This window comes from Crinia signifera, chromosome 19 (assembly GCF_055691185.1).
Source record: "Crinia signifera chromosome 19, ASM5569118v1, whole genome shotgun sequence".
NCBI lineage: Eukaryota > Metazoa > Chordata > Amphibia > Anura > Myobatrachidae > Crinia > Crinia signifera.
The window spans coordinates 103146516-103163490 of record NC_139226.1 but is presented as its reverse complement, the minus strand read 5'-3'; the positions used below and the strand labels follow the sequence as shown (position 1 = coordinate 103163490).

Sequence of the window (16975 nt, the reverse complement as noted above, 5' to 3'; positions counted from 1 at the left end):
TCAAGCTTGTAATTTATTAAAACCTCCACCATAATGTTAGAATGTGTTTGCGTTGATACTCAATGCCAGCAATGAAATCAGGTGTGGTGGTGGTGGTGGTGTTGTTTGAAACGCACCACTCCTGACTTGATGCGTGTTGATGAATTCCACATCCACTCCTGAGATTTAGCACCTATGATGCATGTATTTTTGTGTGTTTGTGTCCGTTGTACTGTTTTTGTGTTTGTGTTGTAGTGTATGTGGGTGGGTGTGGTGTGTTGTGTCTGTCCAATGTGTAAGTGTGTGAGGTGCACTACCTATAAATATGTGTGTTCGATGGTCGAAGTGGAAATTTTTGAAGTGGGGGTATGGGAAATTAAAGGCTGAAGTTATGTGCACACTCCAGAAAAAGAGGGTGCCGCCACTCAAAAGGGGACATGTCCTTGAGTGTAGTGTACCATGCTGTATGCCCCTTATACACATTATGCAAAACAGTAGTAGACCCCCCTTACACATGCCACTTATGTGACACAGAATGAGCAAAAAAATTCACATTATACCACCCGGAAAGAGCCAAAATTCCCATTATGCTACATAAATTGAGCCAAAATTCTTGTTATGCAACATGGATTGAGGCAAAATTCACATCATGCCACCTGGAATAAGCCCAAATTCCCATCATGCCTCCCGGATTGAGCCAAAATTCACATTATGCCACACAGTGCCAAAATTCACTTTATGCCACACGGATTGTGCAAAAATTCACTTTATGCCACCCGGATTGAGCCAAAATTCACATTATGCCACCTGGATTGAGCCAAAATTCACATTATGCCACCTGGATTGAGCCAAAATTCACATTATGCCACATGGCGGGCTGACGCATGGACAGGGATGGCGGGGTGACGCAGGGACAGAGATGGCTGGGTGACGCAGGGACAGAGATGGTGGGGTGACGCAGGGACATGCACCTCTATGTCACACTACCTGTCACATTCATACCACCTCCTACCTGTCACATTCATCTGACCCGGCTCCTGTTTACATCAATGGGGGAAGCCCAATCTCCAGGCCGCAGCATCCTGTGGTCAGTATGGAGGTTGGATGGGAGTCACACACAGCCTCCGCTGCTGTCTGCTGTACTCTGCAGACAGCAGCGGAGTCAGGGAGGAGGTGAATGGATGTCTGTGTGCGGCATCCATTCTCACAGACGGGGGTGCACAGGGGCTGGGGGCAGTCCAGCAGCTTACTTTGGTGCTGGGCTTGCCCCCAGGGCGATGATCGGCGGTCCTGGCAGGGGTAATCGCGGTCCCAGCGCTTGGAGATGTCATCTTCAAGCGCCACCTCCGTCTACACTGCAGGTAGGCACCACAGTGTAAACGGTGCAAATCCCGGATCGACTTGGCTTGGATCCGTGTTCTAAATGTCATATCGGATCTGGGATTTTTGGTGTAAAAGGGGTATAAGTGTGCGTGTTCTGTGTGTTTGTTTGTTTGTATGTGTTGTACTGTTTTTGGGTGTGTTATGTGTGTGTGTGTGTATCTGTCCAATGTGTAAGTGTGTGTGGTGTGCTATGTATACAGAATGTGTGTGTGTGTGTGTGTGTGTGTGTGAGAGATGTGTGGTCTATGTATTTCCACAATTATTCCCAATTGTTGAAAGCCTTCACCATAATGCTAGAATGTGTTTGCATTCATACTAAGGGGGAAATTTACTAAAGGAAAGTTGTAAAAAATAGGTGTATTTTTATCCAGAAATACACTTATTTTTGACATTTACTATCCCGAAAATACGGCAAAATAAGCACTGGACAATTGTCGTAGCAACATGACCTTATCTGCAAATTCGTTTCAAATATTGTCTAATGCGTACTCAGCTTAAAAAAAAATACAGACAACACACACAGCTTATGCATAACTGTAATACATACATCTGATTGCTAAATCTACTAAAGCAGAAATACACTTATTTTTGACATTTCATATTCGTATTGATAGCACATCAATACGACTACGGATTGCCGTATTTTCGGGATCGTAAATGTCAAAAATAAGTGTATTTCTGGATAAAAATACACCTATATTTTTTTTACAAATTTTCTTTAGTAAATTTCCCCCTAAATGACAGCTATGATCTCAGGTGTGGTGTTCCTTTGTCTTTGGTTTCACAGATCATCGATTCCCCCCCCCCCCCCCCCCCCCCCCCCCCCCCCCCCCCCAGATCATTAAGGCAAATTGAACCTTGGTGTTTTTTACATTTCTAAGCGAAATTTCCCAAAAACGGCTTTGAGGTGCATACCACCAGGTCCAGAGGTACCTTGTTGCCAAATTTGGCGGCTCTGAGTGCCACGGTGTGCCCGCAATGCAACAGACACGCGCACACACACACACGCACTCTTCAACTTATTATATAGATGTCTTCTAATTCACTGTTCTCTTTTAATCCCCGTGGACCCACATGAAAGAGGGATCTCAACATAAAAATTAAAAAAGCTGATCTTTTACAAACGTGCTGACACCTATTGTCTCCTGTAACAGGAACAGATTCAGGATCAATAATACTGAAACAATAATGACAGGTTGTCAGTATTCTTGTCTGGACGGGAGATTGTGAGGTGCGTGGTCTACCCTGCAGCTAATTGAACGTGCTGCCTGACTCAGCTAGCTGCCGGAGGCCTGTGCTCCAAGCCCCATAAGGTGGAAGTTTCCCTGCAGCCTCAGTAGCTGTGAGGACAAATCCATGTTAATTGCAGGCCATTGGGTTCCAGCACTGTAATAATGTATGGGTTCGTCCGCATTAACTCTGCGTGAGAAGCCTGTGCATTGGAAATGTGCTATATTTTGTAAACGTGGATGCTGGAAGCTATTAATTAGATTGCAGCAGAACCATGCTTTTATATGGTTCTTATGGGGGGTATGAGTCACACTACAAAGGATGACATACATTCGGTTGACCACTAAAGGTTGACGGGGCTGAGGTCGACACGACCGACACAATCACTAGGTAGGCAATAGGAAGGTCAACATGGGTTTTTCACATTTTTTGTCCCGAATTTTGCCGTAAGTTGACATGGACGCCGTATCAATGTACCGCGTCCCCTCGCACGGCTCGCCACTATTATATTATTCCAACACACCCTAGTACCTTGATGGCTAACCTTGACACTCTCTCTAGCTGTTGTTGAACTACACATCCCAGCATGCTCTGCATCAGATTTAGCATAGCCAAATAGCAAAACTGAAGCAGAGCATGCTGGGATGTGTAGTTCAACAACAGCTGGAGCGTCAGGGTTGGCCACCAAGGCCCTAGTAGATGGTAGGGTATCAAATGCTGCTTGTTTTGGTAAAAATGTAAAAACTTATGTTGACCTTTTGACTGTCGACCTTAGCTATGTCTATCTATTTCACGTGTCGACCTTTAGTGGTTGAACTAATTTTCGTCGCGCTAGTAACCGTATTCCGTCTTGTAGAAGTGCAGCACATACATCGTCCTGTCCTATGTACATGTTTAGATGCGCAGAATGTCCTAGCACTTATGGACAATGACTTCTTTAGTTAAGGTGTGCTAAGGGTTCAAATACTTAAGGTGCCCATACACGCACCCATTTCAACATGCGTTTTGATCTTTTAAAGTTCAAAACGCATCACATCGGCTTAAATCGCACCGTGTACCTGCAGGGATGCGATGCGCGTCCCCGCGGGTACAATACTAGGCATTACTTTTTGTGCTTCATTGCATCGCGTCGCATCAGTTTTGGAGTACATGCGATGCAATGTCCATTAGTAACTATTAAATAAAAAAAAAAGAGGCTGAAATCGCATCGCACTGCAACCGCAAAATACAGTACATCGCATCCACTTCAAGTGCCAAAATCACATCGCAGCTTGAAGTTCAAAAAACACAGCACACAAAATCGGTGCGTGTATGGGCACCTTTACTGGGATCCGTCTGGAATTTGGCCAGCCGGGGTACCACTTGAGATAATGACCGTCTGGATACTGCCTGCCAGTGTATTGTACCCAACCGTTTTATAGTGTGAGGCTAAATAATGGCATGCTATACTGACAAAGCCCAGCATAAGGTTCTACCATTTATACCGGGTATTTCTTACACTGTAAATGGAAAGGACTGGGGATAATAAATGCTGCCGCTGTTGTTTTTGCTAAAATCAGATATGCGTAATCTAATTTGGATTCTAAGAATGGATTACTGAGCGGTACACCTAATTGCATTTGATGGGAACACAGATTTTTTTTTTTCAGCAATTCACCTATAAACCCATCCTGACAGGACTGCTCTATACATAGTAACATAGTAAGTAAGGTTGAATAAAGACGTAAGTTCTTAAAGTTCAATCTGTTTGTTTTACTTAACCCGTTACCGGATTTGGTCTAGTTGTGGTATCCCTGTCTGGGATTATTTCTACTTTAGACTAACAAGTGAATTAGATTGACATTAATCCGCCCCCTGTTCCCTCTACCGAACCGTAGAGTACCGAACCCTGCATGTTATCCTATAAATACTTGTCCCACCTTATTTAAACATAGAGTGTTTCATACCTTTACTGTCCTGACTGTAATAAAAATAATAACCTTTTATTTACAGTTTCTGTCAGAGGGTCTGAAATCTCCTCTCGTCTCAGTGCAGTAGCGCACGCAGGGGGGGTTTCTGAGGACCCAGAAACCCCCCCAGGAGCCTAAGGGACCTAGGCTGAAACCTAAGGGTCCCTTCTTTCCATGGGTACAATAATTTTACAAATCGGCCCTTGGGAACCAGAGTTATCTGACTTCAAAGCAGTGGTCCCCATCCAAGCCTGTTAATTGCTCTTCCCAGTCAGATATTTCAGGTTCTGTCTGATTTAGAGTTTTCTGAGGGTATATTCTAAAAGCTGGGACTCTCCCCCTTTGATGGACACTAGTAGCTTGGCTCTACTGTTCCCAGAACCAGAGATATCAGCCTTCCAGCAGCTGGTTACTGCTCCAGCTCCACACACCTGGTATGAAGTATTATATACTCGTTGGGAGATTGCTCTGCCTCCTGAACTCTGATCCCCTAGTCCCCAATGCCATTTGGTAGGTGGGATTCTCTATTTTTTAATTCCATTAAAATCGAAGAAATCTATTTTCGGGAACTGGAGATATCTGCAGTCAAGCAAGCTGTCCTCCCACCAGAAAATTATGAATAATAAGCCCACTCCACTATATTTATTATTATTATTATTATTATTATTATTATTATTATTATTTATATACATTTGGTCTATCTATAATACTATAAACCCCCTTCTGAAAATCCTGCTTTTGCCCCTGCAGTGGATGCCATTCTTTCTGTGACTTTCTTTTAAACTTTTTGATTATTCATGCTAGTATGTGATTCATTTAAATGCATACCATTCGAATAATTGTAGTTTTAGAATTAAAAGCGCACTTGAAAAAAAAAAAAAGTAAGACCGTACACCTATTTATTGCTGCATGCAATATGGTTAGAATGATTAACAATCCGTATAACATTTTTTAAATTAACCCTTTAAACGCCAACATCTTTGAGAGATGCCCAAAATATCCGTTAACAATGTCAACAGCTCTGAGAGATGTGCAAGCTATTGGCTAAGAATGCCGGCGTCGTTCACATTTGATATATAAATTCAAATAAAAAATTGTCTACAAAAAGATTATATTTCCTATATAAGGTAAACATTACAGGTCATTATGATGAATAAAAATGTGTGTCAATTTTCTCACCTATTTTAAAAATTAATTTGGCATTCAAAGGGTTAACATTAATATTGGAGTTCATCATGGGTTCACTGCTGGGGGCAGAAGCTGTCCATAGATTTACCGGTACTTGTTTCCTAGCAGGGCGCCCACTAAGTTATTTGCTTAGTGGGCTATTCTGCGTACTGAAATCGCATCGCATGGCTTTTCGTGCCTTGCGATGCGTGCGATGGGATTTTCCCGCTCTCTGTCATTCCTTCCCCCTGTAAATGTAGTTATTAGATAACACATGTCATCATTCCTGTGTCAGCTGTATGAATTTGCAGGTGTGAATGTGTTTCTAAAACAGCAGCACTATCCATGCCACCCCGAAGGGTGGCGAGCACAGCTGAACGCATCCTCCGACCTTTTTACACCCCCACTATCCACGTCGGCGTGGAGTTGATATTATATAGTGTGGCGAGCCACCGAGCCCGAAGCGTGGCGAGCGCACGCGGATTACTTTACATGTATTCCGCGTCCCCTCGCGGGGCTCGCCACGCTTCGGGCTCGCCACACTATATACAATCAACTCCACGCCGCCGTGGATAGTGGGGGTATGAAAAAGTCGGGAGGACACATAACGCGTGCGCTTGCCACGCTTCGGGGTGACGTGGAGAGTGGTGCTGTTTTACCATATTAACTACTGAGATCGCATCGCACGTCACAAAAAAAGGGCCATGTAATGCGATATGCGATGCGATTTCAGTCAGGGTGCAGTGAATAAATTAACTAAATGAACTACTGAGATCGCATTGCATCGCAAGGCACAAAAGGGCCATGTGATGTGCGATGCGATTTCACTACGCTACCGTACGTATGCTAATTGGGCGCCCTGCTAGGAAACAAGTACCGATTTTACCTTATGTTTTCTAGACTGCAGCTCATGTATATGAAGCATTTTAATTGGAGACTTGTCTTACGGCCCATCTGACGGATGGGTGAAAGTTTATGCTTATTCAGGGTCTGAAGGAAGGGCTCAGGTCCTGCACCCACCTCTCCTGCTGCAGAGACCGGGTAGGGGGAGTAGTGAGCAGAGGCTGCTGCAGCAGCACAGCCTCTGTCCCCTGCTCAGCACATGCTGCTCAGTGCCGTGTGCTAAGCGGGGGAGAGAGGCAGCAGACTGTGTGCCGGCACACAGCCCGCACCCCTTGCATTTGTTATTTTTATTTTACATGGGCATAGCCCTCCAATTGACCACACCCCTCCCATTGACCACACCCCTCCCATTGACCACACTCTCTTTTTTTTTTTTTTTTTTTTTAACTGTGGTCCGGCGGTACTTCTATCGACTCTGGTTGTATTCAGAAAGTCATAAGCTTTCCAACAACATATCACAATGTATGAAAACAACAGAAATAGCATAGACCCTTAAGGGATGGTCCAATTAAACCCATATTCAAACTTAGATTGTGTCTTAAGATGATAAGGTAGTGTGCAAAGTTTAAAGACGATTAGTTAAAGCGTTTGAGAGTTATCGTGGAACATCCATACACACACACACACAAATCTCATTCAGTTGTAGTTATATAGATGTCCTTATGCACTGGATTGAGTGAAAATTCGCTTTGAAGTTCAACAGTGATCACAGAAGCTCCCGTCATCCACCCTGTAGAATGCATGATGTCATTTATTTCTTAATAAAGGCAATATTTAGATTTTTTTCATTTGTCAAATAAAATAAAAAAAAATAGGTGAATAACCGCCGACAGTGTTGTACAGGATCATCAGGAATGTAGGCATGGGCAACCAGCCAAAACATGAGGCAAGCCTGTTAATTGGGTATTACAGGGATAACTGTCTGCCACAGTAAAACTGATTTCTGCAGGGGAGGAGATGACGGCTGGTAATGCCATCATGGGATGACGTTTGTTTGCACAGTCAAGCATTGAAAACTTGGTGGTTTTTGAACTTGATAAATGGGATGTTAACAATGTTCCCATACTTCTGTGTATGGAAGCCAGTGTTAACCATATATTAATAAGGAAATACATTTCAGTAATATCTATGAAATTTAAAAATCCTGATAATCATGCAGAAACTGTTTCTTCTTTATGTGCAAGAGACACTGGCAGTGGCAAGTATAGGTGATAGCGGAGGAAAATGAAGTACATAGGAGGGTGAGTAAGAGGTGGGGGGAAGGAGGGTTACGTTGTCCCAAATGTATGACCAGATGCACTAAGCTTAAATAAGTGTTAAAACTGAGAGTTTTAAAAAAACCAACCAAGCAGCTCCTAACTGTCATATTTCAAAGCAGTCTGTAACATGGCAGGTCGGAGCTGATTGGTTGGTTGGTTATCACTCTCCACTTGAAGCTTAGAGCATCTGGCCCGTAATCTTGCCTGATATAACTGAGGGGCCACCACAATAACAGAGAATAAATAACCAATTTCAAAGCGTTTAATTGCAAGTGCTAGGCTGAATTGTACATCTGTTAAATTAGATTACGGGAATTGTAATGTCATTTGCAAAGTACAGAACATTACTCCAATTCACACACGTAACGGGCTTGCAGCATGTATCCGTATGTGAGAACAGATCATTCTTTCCAGACTCCTTATGCAGCACCTGCGTGTGTTACAGAGTGGTATGTGGTTGTAGAGGAATATTGTAATTTCCTAATTCATGTGGTATTCGTATGGCAATGTCTCAGTAGGCAGTCAACAGGTCGACACACAATAGGTTGACATTGGCATAGGTTTGACATGCAGTAGGTCGTCATTGTATAAATCAACAGTCCACACATGTAAAAATTGACCTGGGGTTTTCACGCATTTAAAAAAAAAAAAAATACATGGGCTCCAACTTGGGAACGGTAATGGAACTAAACTAATTTGTCATCTACGTGCTCTGATGTCGACATTCACACCCATAAAAATCTAATAACTCATTGTCTATCTTTTTCATGTGTCATTTTGGTATCAACCTATTGACTTTTGTTGTCTGTGAGATAATCCTTACCCAATTAATCTTTGTACATGCATTTGGAAGTGATTTTATTTGCCTCTCGTGCTTGCTGTAGCTGTACAATAGATTTAGACCAATGTACAATACGTGGCACCAAATACCACGTTACAGATTCCACTAGGTTTATATCCTACAGGTTGGTGGTATGCATTTCTGTTGTGTTCTGGTTTGGTTGTTTTGCAGTGTCCTTCCTTACCGCCAGCTGACCTCTCGCTTCTCTATCAATCATATTTGTATATTAGGTGTTTACTGAAATGATGTACTGATTGGTCATGTGAAAAAGCCATACTTGCAGCCCATAGGTGTATTATTTATTAACCCTCGGAGTGCCGCTATTGCTGTGAGCGATCCGCAAAATATCCATTTAAAATTGCCAGCGCCGATCACAGCGACTGTTCTTTTAGTATAAATGACTACAAATACAGCCAAGTCCATTCCTTGAAGTTTAGTTAAATATTGCACCCAAAAAAAAGAACAGCCGCTGTTAATGGTGCTGGCATTTTTAAACAGATACTTCGAGGATCTCACAGCAATGCCGGCACTCAAAGGGTTTGCTTGCCAATTTTCACACCTATTTTGACTAATTGGTACTTGTGTACTTTCACAGCTCCCATCGCATGCCATATGTAGTGGCATGCGATGGGATGCGATTTTTGCAGTTTTTAAGCATTTTTAAAAATCGCATGTGATTTTTAACAGAAATGCATCCAAATGCATTGAAATTAGTATCAAACATGTTCAATGGCCCCCAAATGTCATTTTTCAGGCTGTACCACCCCCACTATCAACGCGAACCCGAAGCGTGGCGAGCGCAGCGGTACGCGTCCTACGACCTTTTCATACCCCCACTATCCACGTCGGCGTGGAGTTGAGAATAGAAAGTGTGGCGATCCCGAAGCGTGGCGAGGGGCGGCCGTACGCGTCCTACGACCTTTTCATACCCCCACTATCCACGTCGGCGTGGAGTTGAGAATAGAAAGTGTGGCGATCCCGAAGCGTGGCGAGCGCACGCGGACACCTGTGAAGCCCGCGAGGGGACGTGTATACCTGTGAAGGTATCCGTGTCCCCTCGCGGGGCTCGCCACGCTTCGGGCTCGGTGGCTCGCTGCGCTCGCCACTTTCTATTCTTGACTCCACGCCGACGTGGATAGTGGGGGTATGAAAAGGTCGTAGGACGCATACCGCCGCCCCTCGCGGGCTCGCTGCGCTCGCCACGCTTCGGGTTCGCGTTGATAGTTGGGGTAGTACAGCCTCAAAAATTACATTTGGGGGCCATTGAACATGTTTGATACTAATTTCAATGCATGCATGGATGCATTTCTGTTAAAAATCGCATGCGATCGAATCGCATGCGATTTTTTGCTATGCGATGGACATCGTGGGAGCCGTGATTGTACACAAGTACTGACTAATTCCATTGGAACTGAAAGGGTTAAACTGCAATTCACTTAAAAAAAAAAATCGAAATGCCGCTGTAAATTTTGGGACGATATAATTGCAAATATTGTTGTTTGCAGCTCTGTCTGAGAAACACCTTATTTTTTCAGAACATAGGCTGCAGTTTTGTCTGGGTTCTAACTAAGCTCTTGTACTGTTAATGGTTTTTTTATCCCCCCCTCCCTGTCTGTTTGTCCTGACTCCCTGATCCTCCTTTCTCTTCAGGTTTAGTTCAGCGCTGTGTGATAATTCAACGAGATGAAAATGGCTTCGGGCTGACCGTCAGCGGTGATAACCCAGTCTTTGTTCAGTCTGTAAAAGAAGGTAAATCTACATCTTTATTGGCGTCATGAGTATACAGCTAACGTTGTGCTACAATCTGTGCTGCCGGTGTTCTACATTTAACTGGTACAATATCTTCTACTTACTTACTTTTTACTAACAAGTTTTGTGTGTTCAGTCATATAAGTTCAGGTGCGGTGGTCAGCAGTCCGCCTGCACGCTTCCCAGAAATGGAACGCAGAATAGTTTTAAGTGGTGAACTAAAAATACCAGAAATGTACCATTTAGGACCAATGTGTAATTTCCAGAAGTGAAAGCTCATTGTTTTATAATTAAACGAGCAACATTCATTTACAGATTCAATAAAATACCAGTCAGTGTAGTGTTCTTCGCGGTTGCCACCTACTCTGTGATCCTATGGCTCTCACTGGTGCTCCTACTGGTTTGCAATGTATTTGTTGGTACAGTTATGAATTAATTCTATGTAATACATGTGTCACTCTTGTTTATGTGGCTGTGGTTTGATATATGCGTTATGTGGCTGTGTATGCTTCGACACTTGAGACTGAAGGCCGCTGGTGTTCAACCACTCAAGCGTGCGTATATCAGAGCACCACTGCACACACATGAGTGATATATCTTTCTTACAGAATGACCCCTTGTTGTGACAAAATAGATGGCAGCTGATACAGAGGAAAGAAGTTTCAGCTGTCAGTGGGGCAGGCGGCTGGCCACTGTCAGTGTGGCGGGGGGAGGGCCTGTTGTCAGTGGAGCAAAGGGCGGACCGCTGTCATCGATGTGGGAGAGACGGCCGCTCTCATTGGTGCAGTTTACTCTCACAAAGTTATTATTTACAAAAAAAAAAACTATTCTAATACCCCTTTCACATCGCACTTTTAAAACGGTATATTGCCGTTTTTTTCCCTTTTTAAAACGTTTAAGCCTGCACTGTGAATGCACCACAGCCGATTTACCGTTTAAAGTTAACTGGCATTTCGAACCGTGTAAAAAGCAGAGTCCTACACGGTTCCTTGCCGTTTTTTGTGCAATGTGAATGTGTACAGTTTGTCTGAAACGGTATTTCAGGCAAACAACACAAGCACAAGCACTGATAGGCTACAACTACAAACAAAAGCATTTTCCTACAGTCAAGCCTGCACTAGTAGAGGTACATCAGGGGTCAGTCCAACATACCGGTGTAGCCATGTGCTGTCCTGTGGTCAGGGGGGCACAGCAGTGGTGTAACTTGCGGCCCCTGTCCAAAAAATTTGTGGCGCCCCCTCCCCTCCTATATGTCAGCAGGCACCGGGGATCGAGCGGGGTAGGCTGGACGCTGATACGTGTGACACACACGGTAGCTTGTCGGGGGATAATAGCCAGCGGAGGTGAGCGCTGGGGCTTGGAGATCTCTCTCCTCCACTCTTCTCCTCTCCCCCCGCCTCCCTGCTTAGTTCTTACCGCGTCCTGACAGCTCAGTTTTCCACCAGCCGCGCTGTTCCTGGCCACAGTGATCAGACAGCCTATCTGATCACTGTGGCCAGGAGCGGCGAGGCAGGCAGAAAACTGTCTCAGCTGTACCGCTAACTGCCATCCCCGTCCGCCGACTACATTCTCCGGGGGGGGGGGGCCCGGCGCGGCGCGGCGCGAGGTGCCTCTATGAACTTATGCCACTGCATCCAACTTTCAGTCTTTTTCAAGTTCCACCCCACCCCCACCATGAGCTGCTGCTGCTGCTGGATAAGTTTAGGTGAGTCACTACTGTGTCTGTTCCCTGTTCTGAGTATGTGCTGTTGGCACCTCTCTCCTAGTACAGGGCATTGTAAGGGGAAGGTGTCCCATCCCCAGCCCAGCACATGCACAGCTTTCTCTGCAGACACATAATGACAGGCAATGGTCACACTCTGCCTTGAAACGTGTTCTGGATGAAACGTTTCAACTGCTATGTGAATGACACTTAACCGATATTTAAAACGGTAATCTGGGGCACGATTAAGGCTCTGACCCGTTTTAATTACCGTTTTAAAATACCGGTTTTTAAAACGTGTCTGCGATGTGAAAGTGGTATTAATAATAACACAACAAAGAGCATATTATACAGATATCCTGGTTGTGTGCCCTGGTCTCCCATGCACTGGAGGTTTGGCTTGCCTGTTCCCTAGGCTGCGAATATACGCAGATTAGCAAACCGGTCTGAATTGGGCCCATAGTGTAAGACTTTTTGGGACAAACATTTTAGTATTTAAAAGAGATTAGAATCACCTGCTTTTTTCCATATAGGAGCAGAGCAAGTAATACATGAGAAGCATATTACTAAGCATTGACCGCTGCCACGAGCTTATTAAATTAGGTATCACAAATTAGAATTGTTAATTGGCTATCATTATGCAGCACTGTGCAAGCAAGCCGTCCTGGATCATAATTGCATATGGAAACAATATTGGCTTGTTTAATATGTGTATTTTCCATTTAATGTATTAACCTCCCTGATCTGATTCCCATTATAACGTGGCAGGTTGCATTAGTAGCTCACAGATCAATGCTGGCAAAAAGGAGAACCCTATGCAGAGAGTGTTTTTATGGGGAGCCGGGGTAATGAACGTCGCGGTGCGGACATTAATGAATGCAATCACATGGTGCTTGTTTTATTGTGTTACATTTATTTTTTCATGGAAATTCTCACCTTGCGCACCTCTGTCTCGCCCCCTCCTCTGTCATCTGGAATTAGTTTGTAATATTGAGCGAGGCGATGTACTGGGGACCTTTAATCATACCGGCAGAGATTTGGGCTGACGTGACTTGGCACTGAGTGAGCTCGGCATAAGCGCAGTTGTGGGATATTACATGCCCTCTCATTAGTAGATCACCCTAGCAATGTACGGTGGTATGCAGCGATATCTTTCCCAAAATATCAGTAATCTATAGAATCTATTGTGTCGGGCTCTTTATGTGTAGTATGCCCAGTTTCAGAGGTAATGTCGAACATGGTGTGGCTACTATTATGCCAATGTTGGCTACCCTACATTGTAAGCTACCTAGAACAATGGTTACAAGTTCTGGAATAGTTGGTGTTTGGCGATGGCTACCAGTCGCATGTGTGTGTAATCAAGCCACTTCACGATACCCCTTCAAATCACGAGTCCCCCTAGGTCACTTGAGTGACAGGCAGTAGAATTTACAGATCAGACCGGTTATGGTATTTTAGATCTACAATGTCTACGTATGTCTAGTCATATGTCTAGACCAAAGGTCAACAGTGAAAAGGTTGGCATGAGTTTTTGGGTGTCTATGTCGACATGGACACCGCCTAAGTGTACCGCGTCCCCTCCCTACGCTCACCATGCTTCGGGCTCACTGCGCTCGGCACACTATTATATTCTCCCTCCATGCCGGTAGGAAATACCGCCTGTCCGTCACATGTCTGCTACAAATTTTGACCCTGTCGGCCTTTTGTCTGTTGACCTTTGGACCCTGTCGACCTTATGACTGCCAACCAAGAGTCAATCTGTCATGCGTCCAGATACCAGTAAGACCAGCAGCTGTGTAACTTATTTACATTTCTGCAAATATAGCAAGTCATTCTTCTGCTCTTTGATGGTGAATGATTTCCCCCCTGTGTGCAGCGGCGGGGTGTGTGAATTCGGCAGGGCAGCGTTGACCAGCTCGCTGGGCTCCAAACACTCGCAGCAAAGCAAGCCAGTCTGAATCCGGCACCTTTGTCCCTTGTCTGTGTCTGTTCACTTTAGTTACTATCATTAGAGATTTTAGATGTTGACAGTGGACATGAATAGATTGGAAATCCTGGGTTATTCACTCTTACATTACTATATATCATACAACAATTGTTTCCGTGTCTGACCTCTTCGGCGGGATGTCCGAGTTTAACATAGTCCTTATTTTTTCAACCTAAACTACTAACATCTATCAAGTTCATCCTTTTACAGGACCCCTTACAGAGGGTGTTGTCTAGATGTTAAAAACCCCTTTTGGATTTTGAACTTCGATTCCACTTTGGGCTAAATTATGTTTATCGGTTCTACCCCTGGATGTTTTTATCCAATAAATGCTTGTCCAACCTTATTTTAAATGTATTTATTGTGTCTGCCAACACCCCTTCTTCTGGAAGAGACTTCCGTACTTTTACTGGCCTGAACGCAAAGAAGCCATTCCTTTAGAGGGTACGAATTATTCTATCCTCCAGCTTGAGTTCATGGCCATGTGTCCTAGTCTCCAAGCTCACATTAAATAGGTTGCCCGGCAGTTTGTGACATCATTGTCCCCTGATATATTTGTACATGTTACGGAGGTGCAAGTTGCCGGCCGGCCGACCTCGGATATTTTTTTTTTTTAGTGCCAATCCTTTGGTTTTGCCTTGTAAATGGTTGTCTCTTCATAAAAACGTCTGAGTTCGGCCCGCATCCTGCACCTCCGGTAAACTCGGACTATATTGTATCCCAACACTTGATGTATATAGAAACTTAAGATTTAATTTCACCCCAGGGGAGTTTGGGTTGTCAAAAATACAGGGGCAGAGTTATTAAGCCTGACAAAGTGCCCATTTTCCCCTAACTGTCAACTTATGGTCAGGTTTGAAAATGACAATTAGGAGCTGGTTGGCTGCTGCGTTATCACCGGCCACGTCATCAAGCTTCATTAATCTGCCCGTAAATGACGTGATGCCTATATCTTGCACTATGGCCAGCAGTTTTGGTATCTCCCATTCATTACAGAAGCTGCACTTAAAGTGTAAAGTGTTGGGAATTTTAACTGTAGCCTCGCACCCGCTCCTATTACAGCAGCAGGATAATGAATGACTGGTGTTACTGGTCTGTGAGTAAGTACACGGCAGTATCCAGCCTGTGTGGAGTCACAGTGCTGCCACCTATGGGTACACCTGTGTGTTACCCTCCTCAGGTCTAAAGTTCAGATAAAGCTGGTGCAGTGGTCGTATCCTTCAGCTTGCAAGGTTACAGAAAGGCTGATCTAGTATAATCACGCTGCATACTTGTGCAATGATCCAGAAGCAACACTGGGATTATGGTTTGGGAACTTTCTTTTTTCTCATGTTCAATGATGTTTCTTTGCTTTAGATGGAGCAGCCATGCGGGCCGGGGTGCAGACTGGAGATCGCATTATCAAGGTAGATAACATTCTATGAACATTGCCAATCTGCCTTATACATATTCTGTATAGATATTGGTTCCTAGGGAATCCTGTATAATAAGAATTCAGTGCTGATCGGTAGTTTACAAGCAAATCATTTGCAGTGCAGACACAATAGTGATGCTACATTACTGATCTGCACAGCAAGGGGGCGCATTCATGTGGAAATGTGCTCTGGATGGTGGGTACCTCCTGCTGCCTCCACATGGGCTCCGGTCACAGTTGTCCACACATCGTAGCGTGTGCTGTATGCATGTTATTATTATAGGGCTTGGTAGAGCACAATTACCGGCTGCCGTGGAGTAGAAAATGAGGCACATGCTCAGCCTGTAGAGCAGATGATCTGTGGGCTATCCAGTTATGCTGTCCACCTCTGTGACCAAACTGAACAGTTATCCTGGTGCTCAACCCCAGACACATGGGGCAGATGTATTAAGCCTGATAAAGTGACTGGTGCATTATCACATTCCAATCAGCTTTTAAAAAAAATTACAGCTAGGGGCTTATTGGCTGGTGCGTTACCACCTTGCACTTTATCACTTTACCAGGCTTAATACATGTGCCCCATTATTATTCCTTACCCCTGTTCTATCTCCACCCAGTGTCCTGTATGTCCATTGAAGGGGCATACAGATAGGTTGAAGGGTGCAGTCAATGAGGCATGTGACTGATGCTTCCTCATGACATTGGTCTGAAATCCATGCACACCGTCTATTATTTATTAGAACATGAGAATTGCTATTGCTACTGTGGGGAACATCTCATCAGTGCCCGATAATGTTGTATAGAATCCTGTGCACATTTGTCATGTTCACTGCCCTCATTACTGCATGAAGGGCCTACTTCTGATCTGACGTAATATCTGGCGTATTCCCATCCGGGACTGATGTTTGCTCTCTGCACATGTGCATGGCTGCTGTGCGGCCGCCTTCAGGGTCTTGTACAGGGTCGCTGAGGGATTCGCACAAGGGGGCCTGGGATGGAGGCGGGCAGGGGGCGTTTGCATGGGGACGTCCAACGTTTTCTGGGCATACCCACGAAAATGCTGGGTGCACCCAGAAAATCGCTGGGCTTCCCTGTGCAAACGTACACAGGCAGCCGCCTGCCAGGGACGGGCAGCTGACGTCACAGGACATCAGCCAACCACCCTGTTTTTGGGCACAGATGGCGCAAATATGTCAGTCAAGACTAACTTATATGCGCTCACTCTGCGTTAAATGGATCACTAATCAGCAATTTGTATGAACCATGGCACACATTGGGAATCATCTAGAGCAGGCATGTCCAAACGATGGCCCTCCAGCTGTTGTGAAACTGCAAGTCCCATCATGCCTTGCCACAGTTTTGCTATTAGGGAATACTAAAACGATGGCAAGGCATGCTGGGATGTGTAGTTT

At 44.6% G+C, this 16975-nt stretch overlaps 1 protein-coding gene across 4 annotated transcripts in view; it reads left to right on the top strand.

The window, feature by feature from the left end:
- The window catches only part of ARHGEF12 (Rho guanine nucleotide exchange factor 12), a 180959-nt gene that overhangs the window by 57056 nt on the left and 106928 nt on the right, over nucleotides 1-16975 (top strand). For all 4 annotated transcript variants that reach the window (XM_083163061.1, XM_083163060.1, XM_083163059.1 and 1 more), the window contains 2 exons: nucleotides 10362-10460; nucleotides 15506-15555. In XM_083163061.1, coding sequence (XP_083019187.1) covers nucleotides 10362-10460; nucleotides 15506-15555 — 149 coding nt within the window. The remainder of the gene's footprint in view (nucleotides 1-10361; nucleotides 10461-15505; nucleotides 15556-16975) is intronic.